The sequence below is a fragment of the Salmo trutta genome, chromosome 4 (genome assembly GCF_901001165.1).
Source record: "Salmo trutta chromosome 4, fSalTru1.1, whole genome shotgun sequence".
NCBI lineage: Eukaryota > Metazoa > Chordata > Actinopteri > Salmoniformes > Salmonidae > Salmo > Salmo trutta.
Genome location: NC_042960.1, coordinates 65,640,234 through 65,668,019, shown reverse-complemented (window position 1 = coordinate 65,668,019; position 27,786 = coordinate 65,640,234). Strand labels below are relative to the sequence as shown.

At 43.4% G+C, this 27,786-nt stretch overlaps 1 protein-coding gene across 1 annotated transcript in view; it reads right to left on the bottom strand.

Moving 5' to 3' along the window:
* The window catches only part of LOC115193068 (unconventional myosin-Vc), a 32,427-nt gene extending 5,699 nt beyond the window's left edge, over window positions 1–26,728 (bottom strand). Inside the window, exons 1-35 of the mRNA XM_029752053.1 lie at window positions 26,516–26,728; window positions 25,898–26,008; window positions 25,051–25,222; window positions 23,702–23,846; window positions 23,245–23,401; window positions 22,811–22,954; window positions 22,495–22,576; window positions 22,172–22,279; window positions 20,843–20,949; window positions 20,011–20,276; window positions 19,751–19,832; window positions 17,804–17,944; window positions 17,358–17,480; window positions 16,904–16,987; window positions 15,761–15,892; window positions 14,300–14,397; window positions 14,073–14,159; window positions 13,733–13,844; window positions 11,869–12,080; window positions 8,281–8,446; window positions 8,004–8,150; window positions 7,490–7,748; window positions 7,044–7,107; window positions 5,088–5,301; window positions 4,393–4,486; window positions 3,890–3,953; window positions 3,720–3,800; window positions 2,575–2,849; window positions 2,255–2,318; window positions 1,882–1,939; window positions 1,531–1,665; window positions 1,258–1,342; window positions 1,062–1,160; window positions 347–501; window positions 14–103 (exon numbers count right to left, since the gene is read on the bottom strand). Coding sequence (XP_029607913.1) covers window positions 14–103; window positions 347–501; window positions 1,062–1,160; window positions 1,258–1,342; window positions 1,531–1,665; window positions 1,882–1,939; window positions 2,255–2,318; window positions 2,575–2,849; window positions 3,720–3,800; window positions 3,890–3,953; window positions 4,393–4,486; window positions 5,088–5,301; window positions 7,044–7,107; window positions 7,490–7,748; window positions 8,004–8,150; window positions 8,281–8,446; window positions 11,869–12,080; window positions 13,733–13,844; window positions 14,073–14,159; window positions 14,300–14,397; window positions 15,761–15,892; window positions 16,904–16,987; window positions 17,358–17,480; window positions 17,804–17,944; window positions 19,751–19,832; window positions 20,011–20,276; window positions 20,843–20,949; window positions 22,172–22,279; window positions 22,495–22,576; window positions 22,811–22,954; window positions 23,245–23,401; window positions 23,702–23,846; window positions 25,051–25,222; window positions 25,898–26,008; window positions 26,516–26,542 — 4,440 coding nt within the window. The 5' untranslated portion in view covers window positions 26,543–26,728. The remainder of the gene's footprint in view (window positions 1–13; window positions 104–346; window positions 502–1,061; window positions 1,161–1,257; window positions 1,343–1,530; window positions 1,666–1,881; window positions 1,940–2,254; window positions 2,319–2,574; window positions 2,850–3,719; window positions 3,801–3,889; window positions 3,954–4,392; window positions 4,487–5,087; window positions 5,302–7,043; window positions 7,108–7,489; window positions 7,749–8,003; window positions 8,151–8,280; window positions 8,447–11,868; window positions 12,081–13,732; window positions 13,845–14,072; window positions 14,160–14,299; window positions 14,398–15,760; window positions 15,893–16,903; window positions 16,988–17,357; window positions 17,481–17,803; window positions 17,945–19,750; window positions 19,833–20,010; window positions 20,277–20,842; window positions 20,950–22,171; window positions 22,280–22,494; window positions 22,577–22,810; window positions 22,955–23,244; window positions 23,402–23,701; window positions 23,847–25,050; window positions 25,223–25,897; window positions 26,009–26,515) is intronic.
* Window positions 26,729–27,786: the final 1,058 nt, after the last annotated feature.

Genomic DNA, 27,786 nt, shown 5'->3' with positions numbered 1-27,786 from the left:
AAAACCCTCCCACCTCTTCTCCACTGTACTGCTTCAGGCAGCTGAGCATGTGATACGTGTTGGACAGCCAGAACGATACCAACTCAAAGTCTTCTTGGTGATCCTGAGACAGGTAACAAATAACAACAACAACAAAACTATTAACAACCACAATAACGTTGAAAGTGTGAGCTCTGAGAGAATGAGCATGTCAATATAAACAAGGTCATTCATTCCTCCGAGGGAGGAAGAAGAAAAAGTAGAACAAGAAAAATAACAAGAACAAGAAGAAAGTCAGTTATTATTTGTAGAGATTCCGACATGTCAGCACAGACAGTTGGATTGTCAAAACATTGCCACAGTTTACCGTGATGACCTTTTTAACCCCACTGATGATGGCGTTCATGAGAGACTTGAGCTTGGCTCCGTCGTTAAGGTAGTCAGCATGACGGACACACATGAAGAGAAGCTGAGCAGCCATGTTGGGGATCATGTTAACCAGTACCCCTCTGGGCTTCAGGTCTGACAGGAGAGTAGAGGACAGTTACAAACATGAGCAAGTTTAATTGGCACACATGAAGAGAAACTGGGCAGCCATGTTGGGGATCATGTTAACCAGTACTCATCTGGGCTTCAGGTCTGACACGAGGATAGGACAGTGCCATGTTCATTAGAACACAACGGAAAACGTTTTGCAACAGAAAATGAAAATTAGCGTTTTTTTATTAGTCAAGTCCAGATAGCCCCTCCCTGTTTCAGTCTGTCTTCCATTTGGTTCCTAATGAACATAATCCAGTTTAGACATGAGCCAAACATTGGGAAGGGAAAGGAGGATACCTAATCAGTTGTACAACTGAATGCATTCAACCGAAATGTGTCTTCCACATTTAACCCAACCCCTCTGAATCAGAGAGGTGTGGGGGGGGCTGCACACTATCATCGAGAGAGCTAGTTGTTTGGTCATCAAAGTTCTATTTTCTTAGGCTATGTAGTCTTGTGTGGTCATGTGACAGCAATACAAACCGTGTCAAATCCAACAGTAAAAACACCAGCACTAATAACTCCAGCAACCACAGTAGTACCCAGAATGACGTATTGAATGAGCTTGGCTTCATCCTCCCTCTTGTACTCCAACATGCCAAGGTATTCGTTGGTAATAGTGGGCGCTGGTGTTTGATTGGCTGGGGAAGAAAACACATGAAATGAAATACAGGAAATGAGTAGAGAGCTGAGAATCAACTGTGATAAAAAGTTGATGACTTGTTGTAATCATGTTACCTTCCTCGGATGTTTGAAGGCTCTTGATTTGGTTTTGTAGCTTCCTTATCAACCTGTCCTTCATGTCGAGCTGCTCTTCAAAGTCCTGGAATAACATTTAAGTATCATAAGGAGTGAATTGCAAGTGAATTACACGCACACACATTGGCGCGCACGATCGCACACACACACACACACACACACACACACACACACACACACACACACACACACACACACACACACACACACACACACACACACACACACACACACACACACACACACACTCACCATGTTCTCTGCAGTGAGTCGTGATGCCTCCTGACTGAATCTGGCCTTGGCCTCACTCTCTGTGTTCTTCTGTTTCCTGAGCACCTCCATCTCCTCCTTCTCTCTCTCCACCTCCTCCTTCTCCCTCTCCACCTCCTCCTTCCCTCTCTCCACTTCCTTCTTCTCCCTCTCCACCTCCTCCTTCTCCCTCTCCACTTCCTGCTTCTCTCTCTCCACTTCCTGCTTCTTCCTCTCCACTTCCTGCTTCTCTCTCTCCACTTCCTGCTTCTCCCTCTCCACCTCCTCCTTCTCCCTTTCCACTTCCCCCTTCTCTCTCTCCACTTCCTGCTTCTCCCTCTCCACTTCCTGCTTCTCTCTCTCCACTTCCTGCTTCTCCCTCTCCACCTCCTCAGCATGCTCCTCCAACAGCCTGAACCCAAACACAGAGGTTAGATGTCAAATATGTGGTTAGATTATCAATGAAAGCTTTGATTGTTGTCGTTTGTGGCTAAACCGATAACAGCCTGGTGCTAGCAATGCCAAGATTGTGGGTTTAATTCTTACAGGGATCACAAACATACTGAAAATGTATGTATTCACTTTAATATAAGTAGCTTTGGATTTTTTGTTGTTGTTGTCATTTTAGCATTTTAGCAGACGCTCTTATCCAGAGCGACTTACAGTAGTGAATGCATACATGACATATTGTTATATGATTTCATGGCTTGAGGATATAATACTGTACCTGCTACGGGAGCCTTCCTCTTCAACATTCATCTGAAGCTCTTTTGAAATCTCCTCAATTTCTTCTAATAAAAAGAAGGAGATAAATGATTGGAATTGACTGAATAACAATGTGATTGAGCCCAAACTTCTAGATATAAGTATTGGTATTTTATTAGGATCCCCATTAGCTGTTGAAAAAGCAGCAACTACTCTTCCTGGGGTCCACACAAAACATGAAACATGATACAGAATAACATAATACAGAACATCATTAGACAAGACCAGCTCAAGGACAGAACTACATACATTTGAAGTGATGGTGTAGTGTACTGTATCTACCTGTCATCTTTCTGGCCTGCTCTTCCAGTTGAACTTCCAGTTCCTGTTTATGTCGTTGTAGCTCTGACACCTGCTTCTTCAGCTCAGGTATGACCATGTTTTCAGTGTTGAGCCTGGCCACCTCCTGGCTGATGCTGTCGTTGACAGACGTTTTCTCCTGGAACAGTTTTTGCAGCTGATTGTTTTGGTTCTGCAGGTGTTCCACCTTGAACGTCAGCCCCTCCATCTGGCTGTCATAACCCTCCTTCTGTTCCTTCTGGTGTCTCTCCAGCACTCTGCCGGCAGAGGAAACGATCAACCTTATTCACTAGCCTGGATTTTGAACAATCATGGCCGAAGTGTGAATAAGGTCTGTCATTCACACGGACACAAAACAGGCAGCTGGATCCTTACAGTAATAATAAGGATATGTGTGACACTTAGCAGACGTTTCTATCCAAAGCTACTTCTAGTACAGTGAGTACATTTGGGAGAATTGAACCCACATCCGTTACACTGCTAGCACCACACTCTTACCAACTGAACCACGCAGGACCATTATTGGTCAGCATCTTTTAGTTCAGTGTTTCCCAACTACAGGTCCTCCAGTACCTCCAAAAGAACATATTTTTGTTGTGAACCCAGCTAAGCACACCTGATTCTACATGTCTGGGGGCTACACCAAAAATGTGTGCTGTTGGGGGTACTGGAGGACCGGAGTTGGGCTGTTGGGGGGACTGGAGGACTGGGGTTGGGATGTTGGGGGTAGTGGAGGACCAGGGTTGGGCTGTTGGGGGTACTGGAGGACTGGAGTTGGGATGTTGGGGGTACTGGAGGACTGGAGTTGGGCTGTTGGGGGTACTGGAGGACTGGAGTTGGGATGTTGGGAGTACTGGAGGACTGGAGTTGGGATGTTGGGGGTACTGGAGGACTGGAGTTGGGCTGTTGGGGGTACTGGAGGACTGGAGTTGGGATGTTGGGGGTACTGGAGGACTGGAGTTGGGCTGTTGGGGGTACTGGAGGACTGGAGTTGGGCTGTTGGGGGTACTAGAGGACCAGGGTTGGGCTGTTGGGGGTACTGGAGGACCGGAGTTGGGAAACACTGCCTTAGTTAGCTAAACAAGCAGCATACTTTAGTCAGTAAATGTACAGGTGTTGTCTCAAACCTGGTAGCTTTCTGCAGTCCATCAAATTCAGTCAACAAATCCCCAACTTCATAGATCTGGTCTGGACTGTCGAAGATCAACCTTTCAACGGAAACATGTGTAACGCTTAAAGCTAAAAGTGAACTTTTCTTCTCACAAATGTTAGGAAATGCATAATGCCATTAGACTACCTGGAAATGACCTCGTCTTCAACCACGCCACAAAGAAGTTGTCTTGTGATCACACTCATCTTGGCTATACGGAGAGTCACAAACAATCATGTATGAGAAGTGACAACAAAATAATCTGGATTTGTAAAGCATTCATCAATCCACACAAAGACACTGTTGGCATGAATAGAAATATACCCATAACACAATACATTACAGAGAGTATTTTTTAAGCAATAAGGTTCGAGGAGGTGTGGTATATGGCCAATATACCACGGCTAAGGGCTGTTCTTATGCATGACGCAATTCGGAGAGTGCCTGGATACAGCCCTATATTAGCCATATATCACAAACCCCCCGAGGTACCTTATTGCTATTATAAACTGGTTACCAACGTAATTAGAGCAGTAAAAAATAAATGTTTAGTCATACCCGTGGTATACGGTCTGATATGCCACGGCTGTCAACCAATCAGCATTCAGGGCTGGAACCACTCAGTTTTATAATAGAATATAGAAAGCTACCTCTGGCCTGTTCTGACTGCTTCTTCATCTTCCTGCCCAGATCATCTCTCTGGGTCTGGAGATTGTGAAGATCTTTACGTAACTCGGGTATCACCTGGAAAGAGAAACACAGTTGCTACCTAAAAAAAAAAAAAAAAAGGCCATCTTCAAAATAAGAATGGATTCTAAGCCTCTGCTCACCAGTATTAGATCCTTTTCTTAAGAACTATAATTTGTAAGATGTATGCCTTCAGTGTATATCAGTCTATTAACCCTTCACCCTGCGGCCTCACCTTGACCTGCTTGGTATGACCTTTGAACCCTCACCTTGACCTGCTTGGTATGACCTTTCAACCCTCACGTTGACCTGCTTGGTATGACCTTTCAACCCTCACGTTGACCTGCTTGGTATGACCTTTGAACCCTCACCTTGACTTGCTTGGTGAGCTGTATGACCTTTGAACCCTCACCTTGACCTGCTTGGTGAGCTGTATGACCTTTGAACCCTCACCTCGACCTGCTTGGAAAGCTGTACGACCTTTGAACCCTTACCGTGACGTGCTTGGTAAGCTGTATGACCTATGAAGCCTCACCTTGACATGATTGGTAAGCTGTATGACCTATGAAGCCTCACCTTGACATGATTGGTAAGCTGTATGACCTATGAACCCTCACCGTGACATGCTTGGTAAGCTGTATGACCTATGAACCCTCACCTTGATGTGCCTGGTGAGCTGTATGACCTGGTCCTGTAGATCAGTGTTGACCTGCGCCTCTTCCTCTGTCTGTCTCTGTAGGCCAACTCTCTCCTCCTTCAGCCTCCTGTTCTCCTCCCTCAGAACCTCCATCTCCTTCTCATGGTCCTCCTTCTGCAGCTCCACCTCCTTCTCATGGTCCTCCTTCTGCAGCTCAAGGTTGTTCTCTGCAATCCTGAGAAACAAAACTAGATCAATCTTGTGCCCATTTCACACTATTGTGCCAACCTCAACCATACTGGACTGTTGCTGACCTGAACCATACTGTGCTGGACCTGAACCATACTGGACTGGTGCTGAACCACACTGGACTGGACCTGAACCATACTGTACTGGACCTGAACCATACTGGACTGGTGCTGACCTGAACCATACTGGACTGGACCTGAACCATACTGGACTGGACCTGAACCATACTGGACTGGTGCTGACCTGAACCATACTGTACTGGACCTGAACCATACTGTACTGGTGCTGACCTGAACCATACTGTACTGGACCTGAACCATACTGGACTGGACCTGAACCATACTGTACTGGTGCTGACCTGAACCATACTGGACTGGACCTGAACCATACTGTACTGGACCTGAACCACACTGTACTGGACCTGAACCACACTGGACTGGACCTGAACCATACTGTACTGGACCTGAACCATACTGTACTGGACCTGAACCACACTGTACTGGACCTGAACCATACTGTACTGGACCTGAACCACACTGTACTGGACCTGAACCACACTGGACTGGACCTGAACCACACTGGACTGGACCTGAACCATACTGTACTGGTGCTGACCTGAACCATACTGTACTGGACCTGAACCATACTGGACTGGACCTGAACCATACTGTACTGGTGCTGACCTGAACCATACTGGACTGGACCTGAACCATACTGTACTGGACCTGAACCATACTGTACTGGACCTGAACCACACTGTACTGGACCTGAACCACACTGGACTGGACCTGAACCATACTGTACTGGACCTGAACCATACTGTACTGGACCTGAACCACACTGTACTGGACCTGAACCACACTGGACTGGACCTGAACCACACTGTACTGGACTGGACCTGAACCATACCATACTGGACTGGACCTGAACCATACTGGACTGGACCTGAACCATACTGGACTGGTGCTGACCTGAACCATACTGGACTGGTGCTGACCTGAACCATACTGGACTGGACTGGACCTGAACCATACTGTACTGGTGCTGACCTGAACCATACTGGACTGGACCTGAACCATACTGGACTGGTGCTGACCTGAACCATACTGTACTGGACCTGAACCATACTGGACTGAACCTGAACCATACTGGACTGGACCTGAACCATACTGGACTGGTGCTGATCTGAACCACACTGGACTGGACCTGAACCACACTGGACTGGACCTGAACCATACTGGACTGGACCTGAACCACACTGGACTGGACCTGAACCATACTGGACTGGACCTGAACCATACTGGACTGGACCTGAACTATACTGGACTGGTGCTGATCTGAAACATACTGTACTGGACCTGAACCACACTGGACTGGTGCTGACCTGAACCATACTGGACTGGACCTGAACCATACTGTACTGGACCTGAACCATACTGGACTAGACCTGAACCATACTGTACTGGTGCTGATCTGAACCACACTGGACTGGACCTGAACCATACTGTACTGGTGCTGATCTGAACCATACTGTACTGGACCTGAACCATACTGTACTGCTGCTGACTGTACTGGCTCAGATATTCCCCCTTCACATTGTTCTGACCAGAACTGGTCCTGCTACTATGGTGGATGTGTAACCAGGTCAGCCCAGTACAGCTTGGCTTGGTTTAGCTCGGCTCGGCTCAGAAGTCTGAATAAAGTATAGGTACATGAAGCAACTCTTACTTCCTCAATCTTTCTTCTCGTTCCAGATCTTCTTTCAGAGTTGTCTTGATTTGATCAAAGCTGTCTGGAAATGAAAGAAGTGAATCACAGTGTAAAATGATTGACTATATACTGTATGTCAGTGCAATCCTGATCTAAACCACAGACCACACTTTTATGAGGTTTAAAAAGAGGATAGAACAATCTGAGCCATCATGTCCTCTAAACAATCTGAGCCATCATGTCCTCTCTAAACAATCTGAGCCATCATGTCCTCTCTAAACAATCTGAGCCATCATGTCCTCTCTAAACAATCTGAGCCATCATGTCCTCTCTAAACAATCTGAGCCATCATGTCCTCTCTAAACAATCTGAGCCATCATGTCCTCTCTAAACAATCTGAGCCATCATGTCCTCTCTAAACAATCTGAGCCATCATGTCCTCTCTAAACAATCTGAGCCATCACCTTTCATCTCTGTTGCTGAATCTGCAAGCTTCTTTTCCAAGTTCTGCTTTTCAACGATTAATTTGTCTTTTTCCTCTTGAAGCTGAGCTATCGTCTTCGTGGCATCCTCCCTGCTCTTCTTCTCTCGCTCCTCTAGCGAAGCCTTCTCAGTGGCTGATTTCCCCAGCTGGGCCTCCAGACAGCGCAGCTTGTCTAGACCTTGGGCGTGAGCACCGGCCAGACCTGTCAGCCTCTCCAACTGCCCACGGTTCTCTTTGGCCTCGGGAGACATACAGCAGGGCATCAATCAAACATAGGTCAGTACTGGGTCATGTCCATAAGGGCACGCAAGAGAAAACGTTTCAAAACATTTTGAAATGAAAAACAAAAATTGGTGTTTCTGATTGGACTAATACAGATAGTACCTCCGTGTTTGTTTCACACCGTTTAAAAGTATTTTCTTCTTTTGTACCTACAGAACACAACCCTAGTCTAGGGGACGTTCAGTCAGTACCGGTGTCGGGGCAATTTTTACCTGATCTTCCAGTTTCTTCCTGAGCTGCTGGCACCTGTAGGAGAGCTGTACGTTATGTACCAGGCGGCGCAGGCTCTGGAAGCGTCTCCTGGCGAGCCAAGCCCGGGCATACTTCTGCAACACCAGGGCTTTCTGCACCTCCACCATCTGAGAGGTGTTACACACACAAATACACAGACGCATGCAGACACGGAGACAGACGCACACATACAACACTCAACAAATGTTTGTAGATTGACACAGTCATATAAAATCAATTGAGATTAAGGCACAATACCTTTTTGTAGTGTTTCCTGGCTATCCAGCCTCTAGTGAAGGCTTGGATGATGATAGAGGAGGAACGAACCATTCTATAGATCAGTCTGGTCAGATAACTTCTCCAGTACCTCTGAATGACCACAGCAGCCCAGCCTTGCTTCAACGCTGCAGCCGTCACCGTTTTACTGGAGAGACAGAGAGACGATCGAGATCATTGCTATACTGATCCCAAAATTCCCATGTGCTATAGGCATGACATGAAGCCGGCCTGTTTCTGTAGAGGAGGAAGATGAAGAGGAGGAAGAGGAGGGAAACCATAACAACAACTACAGTCTATGCATCACAGCATGTGATAACTAAGGTGATGTATTAGTACCTGCTGTAGTAGTACCTGTTGTAGTAGTACCTGCTGTAGTAGTACCTGTCTGCTGTAATAGTACCTGCTGTAGTAGTACCTGTCTGCTGTAATAGTACCTGCTGTAGTAGTACCTGTCTGATGTAGCAGTACCTGCTGTAGTAGTACCTGTCTGCTGTAGTAGTACCTGTCTGATGTAGTAGTACCTGCTGTAGTAGTACCTGCTGTAGTAGTACCTGCTGTAGTAGTACCTGTCTGCTGTAGTAGTACCTATCTGCTGTAGTAGTACCTGTCTGATGTAGTAGTACCTGTTGTAGTAGTACCTGCTGTAGTAGTACCTGTCTGCTGTAATAGTACCTGCTGTAGTAGTACCTGTCTGATGTAGTAGTACCTGCTGTAGTAGTACCTGCTGTAGTAGTACCTGCTGTAGTAGTACCTGTCTGCTGTAGTAGTACCTATCTGCTGTAGTAGTACCTATCTGCTGTAGTAGTACCTGCTGTAGTAGTACCTGTTGTAGTAGTACCTGCTGTAGTAGTACCTGTCTGCTGTAAGAGTACCTGCTGTAGTAGTACCTGTCTGCTGTAATAGTACCTGCTGTAGTAGTACCTGTCTGCTGTAGTAGTACCTGCTGTAGTAGTAGTACCTGCTGTAGTAGTAGTACCTGATGTAATTGTACCTGTCTGCTGTAGTAGTACCTGTCTGCTGTAATAGTATCTGCTGTAGTAGTACCTGTCTGCTGTAGTAGTATATGTTGTAGTAGTACCTTTCTGCTGTAGTAGTATCTGCTGTAGTAGTACCTGTCTGCTGTAGTAGTACCTGCTGTAGTAGTACCTGTCTGCTGTAGTAGTACCTGTTGTAGTAGTACCTGTCTGCTGTAGTAGTACCTATCTGCTGTAGTAGTATCTGCTGTAGTAGTACCTGTCTGCTGTAATAGTACCTGTTGTAGTAGTACCTATCTGCTGTAGTAGTACCTGTTGTAGTAGTACCTACTGTAGTAGTACCCGTCTGCTGTAGTAGTACCTGTTGTAGTAGTACCTATCTGCTGTAGTAGTACATGTTGTAGTAGTACCTACTGTAGTAGTACCCGTCTGCTGTAGTAGTATCTACTGTAGTAGTACCTGTCTGCTGTAGTAGTACCTGTTGTAGTAGTACCTGTCTGCTGTAATAGTACCTGCTGTAGTAGTACCTGCTGTAGGTGTACCTGTCTGCTGTAGTAGTACCTATCTGCTGTAGTAGTACCTGTTGTAGTAGTACCTGCTGTAGTAGTACCTGTCTGCTGTAGTAGTATCTGCTGTAGTAGTACCTGTCTGCTGTAGTAGTACCTGTCTGCTGTAGTAGTACCTGCTGTAGTAGTACCTATCTGCTGTAGTAGTACATGTTGTAGTAGTACATGCTGTAGTAGTACCTGTCTGCTGTAGTAGTATCTGCTGTAGTAGTACCTGTCTGCTGTAGTAGTACCTGCTGTAGTAGTACCTATCTGCTGTAGTAGTACCTGTCTGCTGTAATAGTATCTGCTGTAGTAGTACCTGTTGTAGTAGTACCTGCTGTAGTAGTACATGTCTGCTGTAGTAGTATCTGCTGTAGTAGTACCTGTCTGCTGTAATAGTACCTGCTGTAGTAGTACCTGTAGTAGTAGTAGTACCTGCTGTAATTGTACCTGTCTGCTGTAGTAGTACCTATCTGCTGTAGTAGTACCTGTCTGCTGTAATAGTATCTGCTGTAGTAGTACCTGTCTGCTGTAGTAGTACCTGTCTGCTGTAATAGTACCTGCTGTAGTAGTACCTGTCTGCTGTAGTAGTACCTGTCTGCTGTAGTAGTACCTGTCTGCTGTAGTAGTACCTGTCTGCTGTAGTAGTACCTGTCTGCTGTAGTAGTACCTATCTGCTGTAGTAGTACCTGTCTGCTGTAGTAGTACCTATCTGCTGTAGTAGTACCTGTAGTAGTAGTACCTGCTGTAGTAGTACCTGTCTGCTGTAATAGTACCTGCTGTAGTAGTACCTGTCTGCTGTAGTAGTACCTGCTGTAGTAGTACCTGTCTGCTGTAGTAGTACCTGCTGTAGTAGTACCTGTCTGCTGTAGTAGTACCTGCTGTAGTAGTACCTGTCTGCTGTAGTAGTACCTGTTGTAGTAGTACCTGTCTGCTGTAGTAGTACCTATCTGCTGTAGTAGTATCTGCTGTAGTAGTACCTGTCTGCTGTAATAGTACCTGTTGTAGTAGTACCTATCTGCTGTAGTAGTACCTGTTGTAGTAGTACCTACTGTAGTAGTACCTGTCTGCTGTAGTAGTACCTGTTGTAGTAGTACCTATCTGCTGTAGTAGTACCTGTTGTAGTAGTACCTACTGTAGTAGTACCCGTCTGCTGTAGTAGTATCTACTGTAGTAGTACCTGTCTGCTGTAGTAGTACCTGTTGTAGTAGTACCTGTCTGCTGTAGTAGTACCTGTTGTAGTAGTACCTGTCTGCTGTAATAGTACCTGTTGTAGTAGTACCTGCTGTAGTAGTACCTGTCTGCTGTAGTAGTATCTGCTGTAGTAGTACCTGTCTGCTGTAGTAGTACCTGTCTGCTGTAGTAGTACCTGCTGTAGTAGTACCTATCTGCTGTAGTAGTACCTGTCTGCTGTAATAGTATCTGCTGTAGTAGTACCTGTTGTAGTAGTACCTGCTGTAGTAGTACCTGTCTGCTGTAATAGTACCTGCTGTAGTAGTACCTGTAGTAGTAGTAGTACCTGCTGTAATTGTACCTGTCTGCTGTAGTAGTACCTATTTGCTGTAGTAGTACCTGTCTGCTGTAATAGTATCTGCTGTAGTAGTACCTGTCTGCTGTAGTAGTACCTGTCTGCTGTAATAGTACCTGCTGTAGTAGTACCTGTCTGCTGTAGTAGTACCTGCTGTAGTAGTACCTGTCTGCTGTAGTAGTACCTGTCTGCTGTAGTAGTACTTGTCTGCTGTAGTAGTACCTGTCTGCTGTAGTAGTACCTGTCTGCTGTAGTAGTACCTGTCTGCTGTAGTAGTACCTATCTGCTGTAGTAGTACCTGTAGTAGTAGTACCTGCTGTAGTAGTACCTGTCTGCTGTAATAGTACCTGCTGTAGTAGTACCTGTCTGCTGTAGTAGTACCTGCTGTAGTAGTACCTGTCTGCTGTAGTAGTACCTGCTGTAGTAGTACCTGTCTGCTGTAGTAGTACCTGCTGTAGTAGTACCTGTCTGCTGTAGTAGTACCTGCCTGCCGTAGTAGATGTACATTCCCACTCACCATATCTGCCGCTGTCCACGGACGTACTGTTGGAGGACGATGGCCGCCTCCCTCATGCGTAGGAACTTCCTCCTGTGGCTCCACCCCCTCACGTGCTTCTGGATGGTCAGACATGCCTTTCGGAGACGGTCCAATCGAAGCTTCTCCAGGTAGGCCACCTGACCCGCTCGGAAGAAGATCTTGGTCCGGCCAAACTTGTTCTGGTCTGAGTCCTGGAGGGTAGGTGGGTGACATCAGACAAGAGCCCATATCAGTACAGATCAACCTGGTTATAAACACCAACAGATCAACCTGGTTATGAACACCAACAGATCAACCTGGTTATAAACATCAACAGATCAACCTGGTTATAAACCCCACAGATCAACCTGGTTATAAACACCACAGATCAACTTGGTTATGAACACCAACAGATCAACCTGGTTATGAACACCACAGATCAACCTGGTTATGAACACCAACAGATCAACCTGGTTATTAACACCACAGATCAACCTGGTTATGAACACCACAGATCAACCTGGTTATAAACACCAACAGATCAACCTGGTTATAAACACCACAGATCAACCTGGTTATAAACACCACAGATCAACCTGGTTATAAACACCACAGATCAACCTGGTTATAAACACCAACAGATAAACCTGGTTATGAACACCAACAGATCAACCTGGTTATAAACACCAACAGATCAACCTGGTTATGAACACCACAGATCAACCTGGTTATAAACACCAACAGATCAACCTGGTTATGAACACCAACAGATCAACCTGGTTATAAACACCAACAGATCAACCTGGTTATGAACACCAACAGATCGACCTGGTTATAAACACCAACAGATCAACCTGGTTATGAACAGCACAGATCAACCTGGTTATAAACACCAACAGATCAACCTGGTTATGAACACCACAGATCAACCTGGTTATAAACACCACAGATCAACCTGGTTATGAACACCAACAGATCAACCTGGTTATAAACACCACAGATCAACCTGGTTATGAACACCAACAGATCAACCTGGTTATAAACACCACAGATCAACCTGGTTATAAACACCACAGATCGACCTGGTTATAAACACCAACAGATCAACCTGGTTATGAACACCACAGATCAACCTGGTTATAAACACCAACAGATCAACCTGGTTATAAACACCACAGATCAACCTGGTTATGAACACCACAGATCAACCTGGTTATGAACACCAACAGATCAACCTGGTTATTAACACCACAGATCAACCTGGTTTTAAACACCAACAGATCAACCTGGTTATAAACACCACAGATCAACCTGGTTATAAACACCACAGATCAACCTGGTTATAAACACCAACAGATCAACCTGGTTATGAACACCACAGATCAACCTGGTTATGAACATCACAGATCAACCTGGTAATAAACACCAACAGATCAACCTGGTTATGAACACCACAGATCAACCTGGTTATAAACACCACAGATCAACCTGGTTATAAACACCACAGATCAACCTGGTTATAAACACCACAGATCAACCTGGTTATAAACACCACAGATCAACCTGGTTATAAACACCACAGATCAACCTGGTTATGAACACCACAGATCAACCTGGTTATAAACACCACAGATCAACCTGGTTATAAACACCAACAGATCAACCTGGTTATAAACATCAACAGATCAACCTGGTTATAAACACCAACATCATTAAATTCAGCGCAACACCCCTGGAGGAGTTTAGGAGTTAAGTGCCTTACTTAGTCCACAAACTTTCCCATTGCCGGCTCATTCAATCCCCACCAGATGTTCCTCTGTCGGACTGCGATTTGAACCAGCTACACATCGGCTAACACCCTCACCTGAATTAGCCTCTGCAGCACTGTCTTACAGGCCAGTTTCTTGTGGTTGAGGACCAGCTCCTCTTGACTCATCAGTATACTGTACCGGCTGTAGAACTCTATGTACGTCCACCTGACAATCAAAAACAGTAAGTGAATACAAGGTTTAGCTTGTAGGGACGATTTCCTGGACACGGATAAAAGCCCAGTCCCGCAATACAAAATGTAATGATTCTATAAAACATTTAGTTCAGGAATTATTCCTCTGTATCCGGGAAACTGGCCCGTAGAGTTGTGTTATTGTTGAAATAGAGTTGTGTTATTGTTGAAGTATGGAAGTGTGGATGCTGGTCAGTAACACCTGGAGGGGTAGCTCTGAGCGCTGATGTGAATGGTCTCCAGGACTCCACACGCCCTCAGCTGCTGGACCACCCGCTTTGAGTCATAGCTGACGAGACATAATGGCACACTCAGGGTTATTAATATCCAGGTCCAGAATGACACAAAGTGGAAACTTCAGAATGAAACTGTAATATACATTAAGGCCCATGTTACACATTTAGCAAGATATCCTGGTTGATTACTTACTCAAACGGCATCTTTTTCTCATTGGGCTTGATGCAGCGTACGTAGTGAGGGGTGGTGGCGTTCAGAGTCTCCATCAGCAGGTACAGAGAACTGCTGAACTACACAAGTGTCAGGGAGGGAGAGAGAGGGAAGGAAAGACAGGGAGGGAGAGAGAGAGAGAGAGAGACAGAGGGAGAGAGAGAGAGAGAGAGAGCGAGAGAGAGAGAGAGAGAGAGGGAGAGAGGGAGAGAGAGAGAGAGAGAGGGAGAGAGAGAGAGGGAGAGAGGGAGAGAGAGAGACACAGGGAGAGAGGGAGAGAGAGAGAGAGAGAGAGAGAGAGAGACACAGGGAGAGAGAGAGAGAGAGAGAGAGGAGAGAGAGAGAGAGAGAGAGAGAGAGGAGAGAGCGAGAGAGAGAGACACAGGGAGAGAGAGAGAGAGAGAGAGAGAGAGGGGATACACAAAACATTACACAATATACAGACCCTGTTATACATGCCATTATTACACAACCCTGATGAAGACAATCAGCGAAATGTGTTTTAACAATATATTGTTTAAGCAAACTTCCATTGTCCCACTACCGAGAGTTGCTAAATATATTTTAATCTTCACACGTATGATTGCAAATGGGGTACAGTCACTAAAATAGTATCTAATCACTAATCTCTTAACTACGTACCTCTTAGCATTTACATTTACATTTAAGTCATTTAGCAGACGCTCTTATCCAGAGCGACTTACAAATTGGTGCATTCACCTTATGATATCCAGTGGAACAACCACTTTACAATCGTGCATCTAAATCTTTTTAGGGGGGGTTAGAAGGATTACTTTATCCTATCCCAGGTATTCCTTAAAGAGGTGGGGTTTCAGGTGTCTCTGGAAGGTGGTGATTGACTCCGCTGTCCTGGCGTCGTGAGGGAGCTTGTTCCACCATTGGGGTGCCAGAGCAGCGAACAGTTTTGACTGGGCTGAGCGGGAACTGTGCTTCCTCAGAGGTAGGGAGGCGAGCAGGCCAGAGGTGGATGAACGCAGTGCCCTCGTTTGGGTGTAGGGACTGATCAGAGCCTGAAGGTACGGAGGTGCCGTTCCCCTCACAGCTCCGTAGGCAAGCACCATGGTCTTGTAGCGGATGCGAGCTTCAACTGGAAGCCAGTGGAGAGAGCGGAGGAGCGGGGTGACGTGAGAGAACTTGGGAAGGTTGAACACCAGACGGGCTGCGGCGTTCTGGATGAGTTGTAGGGGTTTAATGGCACAGGCAGGGAGCCCAGCCAACAGCGAGTTGCAGTAGCTATGTACCTTAGCTATGTACCTCTTAGCTATGTTCCTCTTAGCTATGTACCTCTTAGCTCTGTACCTCTTAGCTCTGTACCTCTTAGCTTTGTACCTCTTAGCTATGTACCTCTTAGCTATGTACCTCTTAGCTATGTACCTCTTAGCTATGTACCTCTTAGCTATGTAAACATGGTTGGTCACCTACCTTCTCTCCCACAGTGGTCCTGTGGTTCTTATTGGCTGGTTTCACCCCAGGCCGGGCAGGCCTCACTTTGATGCCTTTAGTGCCCAAACCAGCTGGCTCCACCTCCAGGAAGAAGTTGGCCAGGAGAGGAAACTGATAAAGTTCAGGAGTAGGAGTCAAACATAACAGTCCAGTATGGGTCAAACAAGGGAAAAGAGAAATCAGGATTTATTTTAATCTTTATTCATATATACAGTGGCAAGAAAAAGTATGTGAACTCTTTGGAATTACCTGGATTTCTGCATAAATTGGTCATAACATTTGATCTGATCTTCATCTTAGTCACAACAATAGACAAACACAGTGTGTTAAACTAATAGCACACAAATTATTGTATTTTTCTTGTCTATATTGAATACATCATTAAAACATTCACAGTGTAGGTTGGGAAAATGACTTCTCCAAAATCTAATTGGAGTCTGGAGTCAGTTAACCTGGAGTCCAGTCAATGAGACGAGATTGGAGAAGTTGGTTAGAGCTGCCTTGCTCTATAAAAAAACACTCACAAAATCTGAGTTTGCAATTCACAAGAAGCATTTCCTGATGTGAACCATGTCTCGAACAAAAGAGATATCAGACCTAAGATTAAGAATTGTTGACTTGTGTAACAGTGTAGGTTCCGTCCCTCTCTTCGCCCCAACCTGGGCTCGAACCAGGGACCCTTGCACACATCAACAACTGACACCCCACGAAGCATCGTTACCCATCGCGCCACAAAAGCCGCGGCCCTTGCAACGCAAGGGGAAACCCTACTTCAAGTCTCAGAGCGAGTGACGTCACTGATTGAAACGCTATTAGCGCGCACCACCGCTAACTAACTAGCCATTTCTAGACATGTTTACACGGTGTGTTCAATAAAGACATGAAAACGTACAATTGTTCGTGTGTTATTAGTTTAAGCAGACTGTGTTTGTCTATTGTTGTGACTTAGACGAAGATCAGATCAAATTGTATGAAAAATGTATGCAGAAATCCAGATAATTCCAAAGGGTTCACATACATTTTCTTGCCACTCTATGTACACGTACTAAACAACAATATAAATGTACTAAGCATGCAACAGTGTGTTAATAAACACTATGGGAATGGAACAGCAGACAATACCTTACTGGTTCTCATGGTATCCACCAGCTCTTCATACAGTGTGTCTCTGTTCTTCTCTAGAAAACCCCAGCATTGATATTCTACCTGTAACGGTACAAAACACATTTCAAAGCAAAGCCACAGATTTGAGGTGTGTGTTGGTGAACAGGTGTACTAGACTGTTCAAATCAGTTATTAGAAAATATATTTTCTTTACAAATCCCTGAAAATATAACTATGAACTATAAAAACATTATACATTGATGTAAAATCGAGAAGCAAGGTTGGGTTCCATTGAATTCCATTGAAATGTAGTCAATTCGGGAAATAAAACTCAAAATACAATTGCTTCCTGAAATGATTGAATTGAAATAGAATTCAGTCCAACCCTACTGAGTTCCACAGTAACGCAAAGGGCCTGTGACTGTGATTTTACCAGAGTAAAACTCAACAGTGTCTGTGACTGTGATTTTACCTTGTCAGCAAAGTGTTGAATGATGAAGGCCTCGTTGGACATCCTGGGCTTCTCGAACAGAAGGTTGTCAGCCTGGTAGTTAAACAGTTTCTGAAGCCAGTTCTGATCTGTACCCTGGGGGAACTGGAGCGAGAGAGATGGATTCCAATATACATGAACAGTGTTAGAAATACATAACAACAGGTCTGGCCTAGTAGTAGAGCTACCGACTCTGGAATGCATAAAGTCTCCGGTGAAGGGTGTGTGTGTGTGTGTGTGTGTGTGTGTGTGTGTGTGTGTGTGTGTGTGTGTGTGTGTGTGTGTGTGTGTGTGTGTGTGTGTGTGTGTGTGTGTGTGTGTGTGTGTGAGAGACACCCTCCACCTTGTATATAATCCATTTTACATCCCCACTGTCCTGTCATAAAAAAAACTATGAACATCCTTGTTATATACATCATTGGTCTCACCAGACATTCTTCATCCAGCAGGTCCAGGATGCCCATCTTAGCTTCAATCAGGTCAATGACCGGCTGGTTGTCATAGAAGTCTATCAGAGTCCAGGGAATATCCTCTTTCATGTACTCGTCCTGCTCCAGCTTGAACACATGCTGAGAGGAAACCATTTTTATTTTTTTCAAATCTTTATTGTTTCAACCTTTCCATACGGCTGTTTTCGTTGTAAGAGCTCTAGTGAGTAAGATTCCAATGTATTTAGTACATACAGTACGGCAAATATAGTTGGACTTGTTGAGGTTACATACCTAGTTGGACTGGGACTTGGTGAGGTTACATACCTAGTTGGACCTGGTGAGGTTACATACCTAGTTGGACTTGGTGAGGTTACATACCTAGTTGGACCTGGTGAGGTTACATACCTAGTTGGACTTGGTGAGGTTACATACTAAGTTGGACTTGGTGAGGTTGCATACCTAGTTGGACTCGGACTTGGTGAGGTTACATACCTAGTTGGACTTGGTGAGGTTACATACTAAGTTGGACTTGGACTTGGTGAGGTTACATACTAAGTTGGACTTGGTGAGGTTACATACCTAGTTGGACTTGGTGAGGTTACATACCTAGTTGGACTTGGTGAGGTTACATACCAAGTTGGACTTGGTGAGGTTACATACTAAGTTGGACTTGGTGAGGTTACATACCAAGTTGGACTTGTTGAGGTTACATACCTAGTTGGACTTGGACTTGGTGAGGTTACATACCTAGTTGGACTTGGACTTGGTGAGGTTACATACCTAGTTGGACTGGGACTTGGTGAGGTTACATACCTAGTTGGACTGGGACTTGGTGAGGTTACATACCAAGTTGGACTTGGTGAGGTTACATACCTAGTTGGACTCGGACTTGGTGAGGTTACATACCTAGTTGGACTTGGTGAGGTTACATACTAAGTTGGACTTGGACTTGGTGAGGTTACATACTAAGTTGGACTTGGTGAGGTTACATACCTAGTTGGACTTGGTGAGGTTACATACCTAGTTGGACTTGGTGAGGTTACATACCAAGTTGGACTTGGTGAGGTTACATACTAAGTTGGACTTGGTGAGGTTACATACCAAGTTGGACTTGTTGAGGTTACATACCTAGTTGGACTTGGACTTGGTGAGGTTACATACCTAGTTGGACTTGGACTTGGTGAGGTTACATACCTAGTTGGACTGGGACTTGGTGAGGTTACATACCTAGTTGGACTGGGACTTGGTGAGGTTACATACCAAGTTGGACTTGGTGAGGTTACATACCTAGTTGGACTGGGACTTGGTGAGGTTACATACCTAGTTGGACTGGGACTTGGTGAGGTTACATACCTAGTTGGACTGGGACTTGGTGAGGTTACATACCTAGTTGGACTGGGACTTGGTGAGGTTACATACCTAGTTGGACTGGGACTTGGTGAGGTTACATACCTAGTTGGACTTGGTGAGGTTACATACCAAGTTGGACTGGGACTTGGTGAGGTTACATACCTAGTTGGACTTGGTGAGGTTACATACCAAGTTGGACTGGGACTTGGTGAGGTTACATACCTAGTTGGACTTGGACTTGGTGAGGTTACATACCTAGTTGGACTGGGACTTGGTGAGGTTACATACCTAGTTGGACTGGGACTTGGTGAGGTTACATACCAAGTTGGACTGGGACTTGGTGAGGTTACATACCTAGTTGGACTGGGACTTGGTGAGGTTACATACCAAGTTGGACTTGGTGAGGTTACATACCTAGTTGGACTGGGACTTGGTGAGGTTACATACCTAGTTGGACTTGGTGAGGTTACATACCTAGTTGGACTTGGTGAGGTTACATACCTAGTTGGACTGGGACTTGGTGAGGTTACATACCTAGTTGGACTTGGACTTGGTGAGGTTACATACCAAGTTGGACTTGGTGAGGTTACATACCAAGTTGAATTGTTGCTGAAGCTTCTCATTGGCATAGTTGATGCAAAACTGTTCAAAACTGTTGATGTCAAATGTTTCAAATCTGAGAGGAGGAGAATAAATAGCCAAAAAGAACAGACATGTTTTTTATTTTCATGTTTAATATATTTTTGAAGAAGTTTTTACTTGCAATGATCGTGATCGCAACATGTGATTGTATAGTTGAATATACAAACAACTAAACAACTGAAATGTACAGTAATGTCATGAATCCAAATTACCCATAGATGTCCAGTACTCCTATGAAGGAGTGCTGTTTCCCTGGCACCTGCATGGCTGCATTGATCTTCTGGATGACGCAGTCGAACAGGTGGGCATAGATCTGCTTGGCGAGGGCATCTCTGGCGTTCACAGCCCGTTCACTGGGCACCGGCTTCACCACCGTCTCTGCCACCATGGCTATCCTGCGATGGCACAGCCAACGGGTAACACCATCAGGACTGACCCCGAGAAGGTCACAGAAAGCAGCTAGGTGTTGATCACTGGACTGAAGGGAGGGAGGGAGGGACCATTGTAAATACAACCCATATTTATGTCTATTTATTTTCCCTTTTGTACTTTAACTATTTGCACATCGTTACAACACTGTATATAGACATATTATGACATTTGAAATGTCTTTATTATTTTAGAACTTCTGTGAGTGTCATGTTTACTGTTAATTTGTATTGTTTATTTCACTTTTGTTTATTATCTACTTCACTTGCTTAGGCAATGTTAACATATGTTTTCCATGCCAATAAAGCCCTTAAATTAAATTGAAAGGGAGAGAGAGAGGGAGAGAGAGAGAGAGAGAGAGAGAGAGAAAGAGAGAAAGAGAGAGAGAGAGAGAGAGAGAGAGAGAGAGAGAGAGAAAGAGAGAAAGAGAGAAAGAGAGAGAAAGAGAGAGAGAGAGAGAGAGAGAGAGAGAGAGATTATTCTGTAAAATATGATGCCCTAATCTGGCTCGAAGGACCATTACTAATATGATCAATCTTATCTGAAGTAGTCAGTCTAGCTCAAGTCAAACCCTTAGTAAAACTTAAACCAAAGTAAAATCTGAGTACTGCATACACTAACTGATGATCTGTCTGATCCAACGTTTCTGATCTCTACATTCCCCAGGTGTAGAATCCCAGCCAGCACCTTGAACACGTCTGACTGGAAGTCCTCCGTTAACCCTACAATAGGACAGAGGACAGGAGGGTGAGACAGTATCCTGAAGACGTACCTACATAAGGACATAACTGGAAGTCCTCCGTTAACCCTACAATAGGACAGAGGACAGGAGGATGAGACAGTATCCTGCAGATGTCCCTACATAAAGACATAACTGGAAGTCCTCCGTTAACCCTACAATAGGACAGAGGACAGGAGGATGAGACAGTATCCTGCAGACGTACCTACATAAGGACATAACACATTCATAAGGATTCGATAAACACTTATGTAGAAACCGCGTTATGAATGTGTCCTTATGTAGCAACAACATGTTATGAATGTGTCCTTATGTAGCGACCACATGTTATGAATATGTCCTTATGTAGCGACAACATGTTATGAATATGTCCTTATGTAGGACTTCAATATAATTGTATTGTTTATTCTTATCTTTTATTATGTCTTACTTGTTGTTTAATTATCGAGAGGGAATCTGCAAGTGTGCATTTCATTGGACTATGTACACCATGTGCATCCTGTACATACAGTGGTGTAAAGTACTTAAGTATAAATACTTTAAAGTACTACTTAAGTTTTTTTTTTTTTTTGATATCTGTACTTTACTATTTATATTTTTGACAACTTTTCCTTTTACTTCACTACATTCCTAAAGAAAATAATGTACTTTCTACTCCATACATTTTTCCTGACAGCCCAAAAGTACTCGTTACATTTTGAATACTTAGCAGGACAGAAAAACTGTCCAATTCACACACTTATCAAGAGAACATCCCTGGTCATCCCTACTGCCTCTGATCTGGCAGACTCACTAAACACAAGTGTTTCGTTTATAAATGATGTCTGAGTGTTGGAGCATGCCCCTGGCTGTCTGTAAATGTAAATAACAAGAAATTCTGCTGTCTGGTTTGCTTAATATAAGAAATTTGAAATTATTTATACTTTTGCTTTTACCTTTGATACTTAAGTATACTTTAGCAAATACCATTATCTTTTGATACTTAACTATATTTAAAACCAAATACTTTTAGACTTTTACTCAAGTAGTATTTAACTGGGTGACTTTCACTTTTACTTGAGTAAATTTCTATTAACGTATGTTTACTTTGACTCAATTGTGTACTTTTTCCACCACTGTGTATACATATGTGTAATAAAACTTGATCTTGCTTCACACAGCAGTATGTTGACCTAAAGAGGGATGAACAAAGTGATGACTCTTACCCAACAGCGAGAAGGTCCTGCGCGTCTCTTCCATGTCCTTCCTGTCGTCCACCCCCTCGATACCTGTCTCCCCGCCCATGCAGGTGTACCTGAACTCATCTGCACTCACTGGACACACACAATAAGAGTCCTTAACTGACTCACCTGATTCAATAAAGATTAAATAAATAAGATGATGACATTCATGGACTATTTATGGCTGTATGATGCGCCTATCGTGTAAATACAGTAACAGTGGACTGTTCCTTCTTTCTCCAGTCACTACACAGGTCTAACCCTCAATGAGAATAACCTTTAGAAAAGAATGGTTCAATGAAACTCACACAATCTCAGGCTCTTGAACTCAGATTGCTCTGCACAGGCACACATCTGGTAGAAGATGTGGTAGTTTCTCTCGTTCTCTGACTGAAAAGTAAAATGTGGTATTACTGTCTGATGGCCTGGTCCCAGATCTGTTTGTGTCGTCTTGCCAACTCCTATGGTCGTTGTCATGGCAAGGAGATGGCAAGACAACACAAACGGATCTGGAACCAAGCTAGAATGATTCACTGAAGCCTTGATAATTTTAAACATGACCCAACTATACGGTAGCTTAACAACCCCACATATAATCAGAGAATCAAGTGTGTGACGTATGACCTGGGAAACCACTCTAGATTTCTCCAGGAGATACGTCCTCATGTTGGCCCCGATGATCTGATATCTCCTGTCGAAGCTGATCTCTGTGTACTTCCCAAAGCGACTGCTGTTGTCGTTCCTGGTCGTCTTGGCATTTCCTATAGCCTGACAACAACAAAAAACACAGGTTACATACGTAGTTGATGATAATCAACACACATTGTAGATTAAAATTTATGGGAAGTACGGTGGCTGATGAGGCCAATCTGTGCCTCGAACACTCTGTGGCACACCGGACATGATCTGTCCGATTATCACGTTAGAACTGTGAGCCTTTCTTTTCTTTATCGACAGATTATCAAATCCACAGATTACCTAAGATTACTCATTGACATACTGTGAGGTTACACGTAACGTGGACTCACTGCTAGGACTCGTGGATTCCAAAAACATACCTCAGTTATTGGATTGGATGCCAGAACTTTGTCTTCCACGCGTGTTTTGCTGCTAGACTTGCTAACCATAGCGAAGTACCTCATGACATACCTAGCAGACACAGTCTTTCCAGCTCCAGACTCACCACTCACTATAATAGACTGGTTCTTATTGTTCCTGAGAAAGAAAGATGTATGTATCTGAGTAGGAATATATAGAATAGTCACACTCGTTGCTTCTCATTTGTGTAACATTGGACAGTTGATCTCATTTTAAGGAGAAGTTCTATTGACAGATAGGCCCAAAGGGCAAAAATGTATGATGGTAAGATAGATTAAAGGCTATAGAATAGGAAGTTAGTGGGGGGGGGGGCTCAGGGATTGAACCGCTGTCTCCAGGAGCATAGCGTTGGTCCGGGGGACGGCATCACTACCACAAAACCAGCCCCCCCCCGGGGACAGTCTGTCTCATTCTTACCTGGCCATCTGTTTGTAAGCCTCCTCTGCCACAGCGAATATGTGAGGGTCCATAGCTCCCATGTTCTGTCCAGAGTACGCCTGAATGACTGCATCTCCATAGATGTGAAGCTGCTTGTATGGGTTGACAGCCACCAGGATGATTCCTGAAAGGGAGTGAAGGAAACTATCAGGGCATACAGTACAGTCAGAGTTATCCTACTTGCTTTCACATAGTATCTTTCTAATATACAATATAACCTGTTGTATTCGGCTCATGTGACAAATACAATTTGATTTGATTTGACAGAATATAATAGAATATAGCATAATATAATAGAATACAATAGAATACAATAGAATATAATACAATACAATAGAATACACTAGACTACAATATAGCATAATATAATACAACAGAATAGAATACAATAGAATATAATACAATACAATAGAATACACTAGACTACAATAGAATAGAATATAATACAATAGAATAGCATAGAATACAATAGAATAGCATAGAATACAATATAATAAAATAGAATACAATAGAATAGCATAGAATACAATAGAATATAATAGAATACAATAGAATATAATAGAATACAATAGAATAGCATAGAATACAACAGAATATAAGATAATACAATAGAATACAATAGAATACAAAAGGATACAACAGAATATACTACAATAGAATACAATAGAATGCTATATAATACAATAGAATATAATAGAATAGAATTCAATAGAATACAATACAATACAACAGAATATAATAGAATACAATAGAATAGAATACAACAGAATATAATAGAACACAATAGAACAGAATAGAATGCCACCCCTCATAGCTTGGTTCCTCTCTAGGTTTCTTCCTAGGTTTTGGCCTTTCTAGGGAGTTTTTCCTAGCCACCGTGCTTCTACACCTGCATTGCTTGCTGTTTGGGGTTTTAGGCTGGGTTTCTGTACAGCACTTTGAGATATCAGCTGATGTAAGAAGGGCTATAGAAATAAATTTGATTTGATTTGAATAGAATATAATAGAATATAAGAGAATATAATAGAATAGCAAAGAATAGAATACAATAGAATACAATAGAATATAATACAATACAATACAATACAATAAAATACCATATAATACAATAAAATGCAATACAATACAATACAATAGGTGTATTATACTCCGAGAAGAATACTACTTTTCACAACTCGGCATGGGCATTTTACACAAACGCCAAACCACAACTCATCCCCCAGACATGACATTTCCAGTTCCCTCTCTACGTTCAGTAAAGACAGCAGACGAACGGTAAAACAAAGATGCCTCATTAGACAGCTGGGGAAACATTTCCTTTTTAGTACCACAGTAGCTGTAGATAATGTTGGACTCCACGAAGCGCACTTTGAGATTGTGTAGTACGGCAGGCTCGTGGAGATAGCTGAGAGCTGTCAGATCATTCTCTCCCACCAGGATATCAGGGTTGCGGAGGTGAGGGAGCTTAGGACTGGATTTGTCCAGGGGGTACACCATCTCCTACAGAGGAAAAAAAACAGTGTGATACTGGAGATGTAAAGGGTCTATGGACAGTTTCCCAGACATAGACTAAGCCTGGTCCTGGACTAAAAAAAACATGTTGAAATGCTGACTTTTAGGCCTTTCACAATTCCTACTCTTGTCACTGACAGATAGAAGATGTGTGAAAGCCTTCCCTGTAGCTCAGTTGGTAGAGCATGGTGTTTGCAATGCCAGGGTTGTGGGTTCGATTCCCACGGGGGGCCAGCACAGAAAAGAAAAATGTATGAAATTGTATGAAATGTATGCATTCACTACTGTAAGTTGCTCTGGATAAGAGTGTCTGCTAAATTACTAAAATGTAAAAAAAAAAAATGTAAATGAAAGTAATGAGTTCAGAGATAAATTAAAGATTCTCCCAATAAATGAATTATAATGCAAGAGTATATCGCCATTCTGACTGAGATCGCACATACAGTACAGTGCAGACAGAGTACTGTATAATCTATAGTTCATAGTCTCTGTGTTCAGTACTTACAGTGCAGACAGAGAACTGTATAGTCTATAGTTAATAGTCTCTGTGTTCCTTACAGTGCAGACAGAGCACTGTATAGTCTATAGTTAATAGTCTCTGTGTTCAGTGCAGACAGAGCACTGTATAATCTATAGTTAATAGTCTCTGTGTTCAGTACTTACAGTGCCATCCTCAAGCTGCAGTTTTAAAGTATCATCTCCAGGTTTGAAGTCTCTCAGGATCTCTGCTGACTTCCAGACATGCTCTGCATCCGGTATCCACACTCTGTTGTACTGAAGGAGAAAATTAATTAATGCATGAATTTGCATTTCTATGTCATGTGACATTTATGTGACCCATTCCCTTTCAATTGCTAAATACAATTACAGTAGCCTACAAACTGGCTACATTATGTAACACCATCTTTGTCATGTATTAGTTGTTTGTAATGCATTTGCAATGTATTATTTTCAAGATGTCCAACAAAGAGAAGTGTGAAGCTAATTTACCATAATAATATCCCAAACTCTCCCAAGGTTTACGTGACGTCATCATTACAGTGTGTACTGTGCCATACGTCAGTTGTAATGGATTTCATGCGGGTTTTATTGTCATCATGTAGAATTAAAAATGCCGGTCATTCATTCGTTTAACAGACGCTCAACCGAAAGCAGAGTATAGTGTAAAATGAATCTGTCACCATTTTGAACAGGTGTGTCAACAAAGCGATGGAGATTCTGTAGGAAGATTAAATGAGTTAAAAACACGTTATCACTTTTTCTTTCATATAATTTCCTCACCTTCGTATAGAGTTCCGACAAAGCCATGGTAACGCATAATAATCCGTGCGTTTAGCCTACAACATATTTATATACAGTCAAGTGCGAATCGATACTGTACATCCCTTTATTGTCAACATGAGGTTCCTTATGTCCACAACATATTGAAGCCCAGTGCGCCGGTGCAGAACGATTTGTGAAAGTAGACAACTTCCTCAGGTGAGGTGGACATTGTCTTGCTCGTCCCGCCCATCAGTCTTGTGACAGCAGATTTACAGGCGTGTTCATTTGAACAAAGACTCAAGACGATAATATAAACAGGATACATTATACCGCCGCGAGCTTTAAATTGTGAGGGTGATTCTACGGCGCATGCGCCTTGCGTTTCCTCAGGGCATGGGACACAGACGCAAATGAAGCCTACATTTCTCCCAAACTTTTTCATAGTACGTGGTTGTGTGATAATAATCCATCACGCGTGTCTTAAGCACCACTTTAAAAAAAGTTGATCTCAGTATTTATAGCATATTTATTTAAATTGTATTTCCAAATAACGTTCACCATATTTTATATCCAACTGCAAACCCACAATATAAAGGTGCATGAGAAAACACTGTTTAAGGTGACGTGTCATTTTTTACAAATGTTACCTTTATTTAAGTAGGCAAGTCAGTTAAGAACGAATTCTTAATTTCAATGACGGCCTTGTTCAGGGGCAGAAGGACAGATTTGTACCTTGTCAGCTCAGGGATTCGATCTCGAAACCTTCCGGTTACTAGTCCAACGCTCCAACCACTAGACTACCTGCCGCATGGTCGACAAACACAAACAAATTTATTGAATTAAAGTCATGAGTAACTAAAACAACCACTGTGACGCACTATGTTTCAAATAGGTTTTATTGTGGTTAAAAATAATCATGTGCCCAAGTTAACAATCAGATTGGTGAACTCACTCCCTTTTTAACATACATGCATTTAAACAGAATGGACACACCAAAAAAAACCTAAGTGGATGTATCAAAACAGAAATATAAATAATGAAGGAAACAAAAATAAACCCTAAATCAAGACAAACCTTCCCGGATACCCTCCCAGAAGGGTTTAGACCTATGTGAGGAACCCTAGGTTGAGAGAGCTTGGTATCTGGATATTCTCCACTGCCTGGGGGGGGCCTGAGGACAACAGTGTCAGAATAACTCAGCAGCTGCCAAACTAACCCTGATTCAGATGACAATCCTAGATTACGGAGACATCATTTATAGATCGGCAGGTAAGGATGCTCTCGAGCGG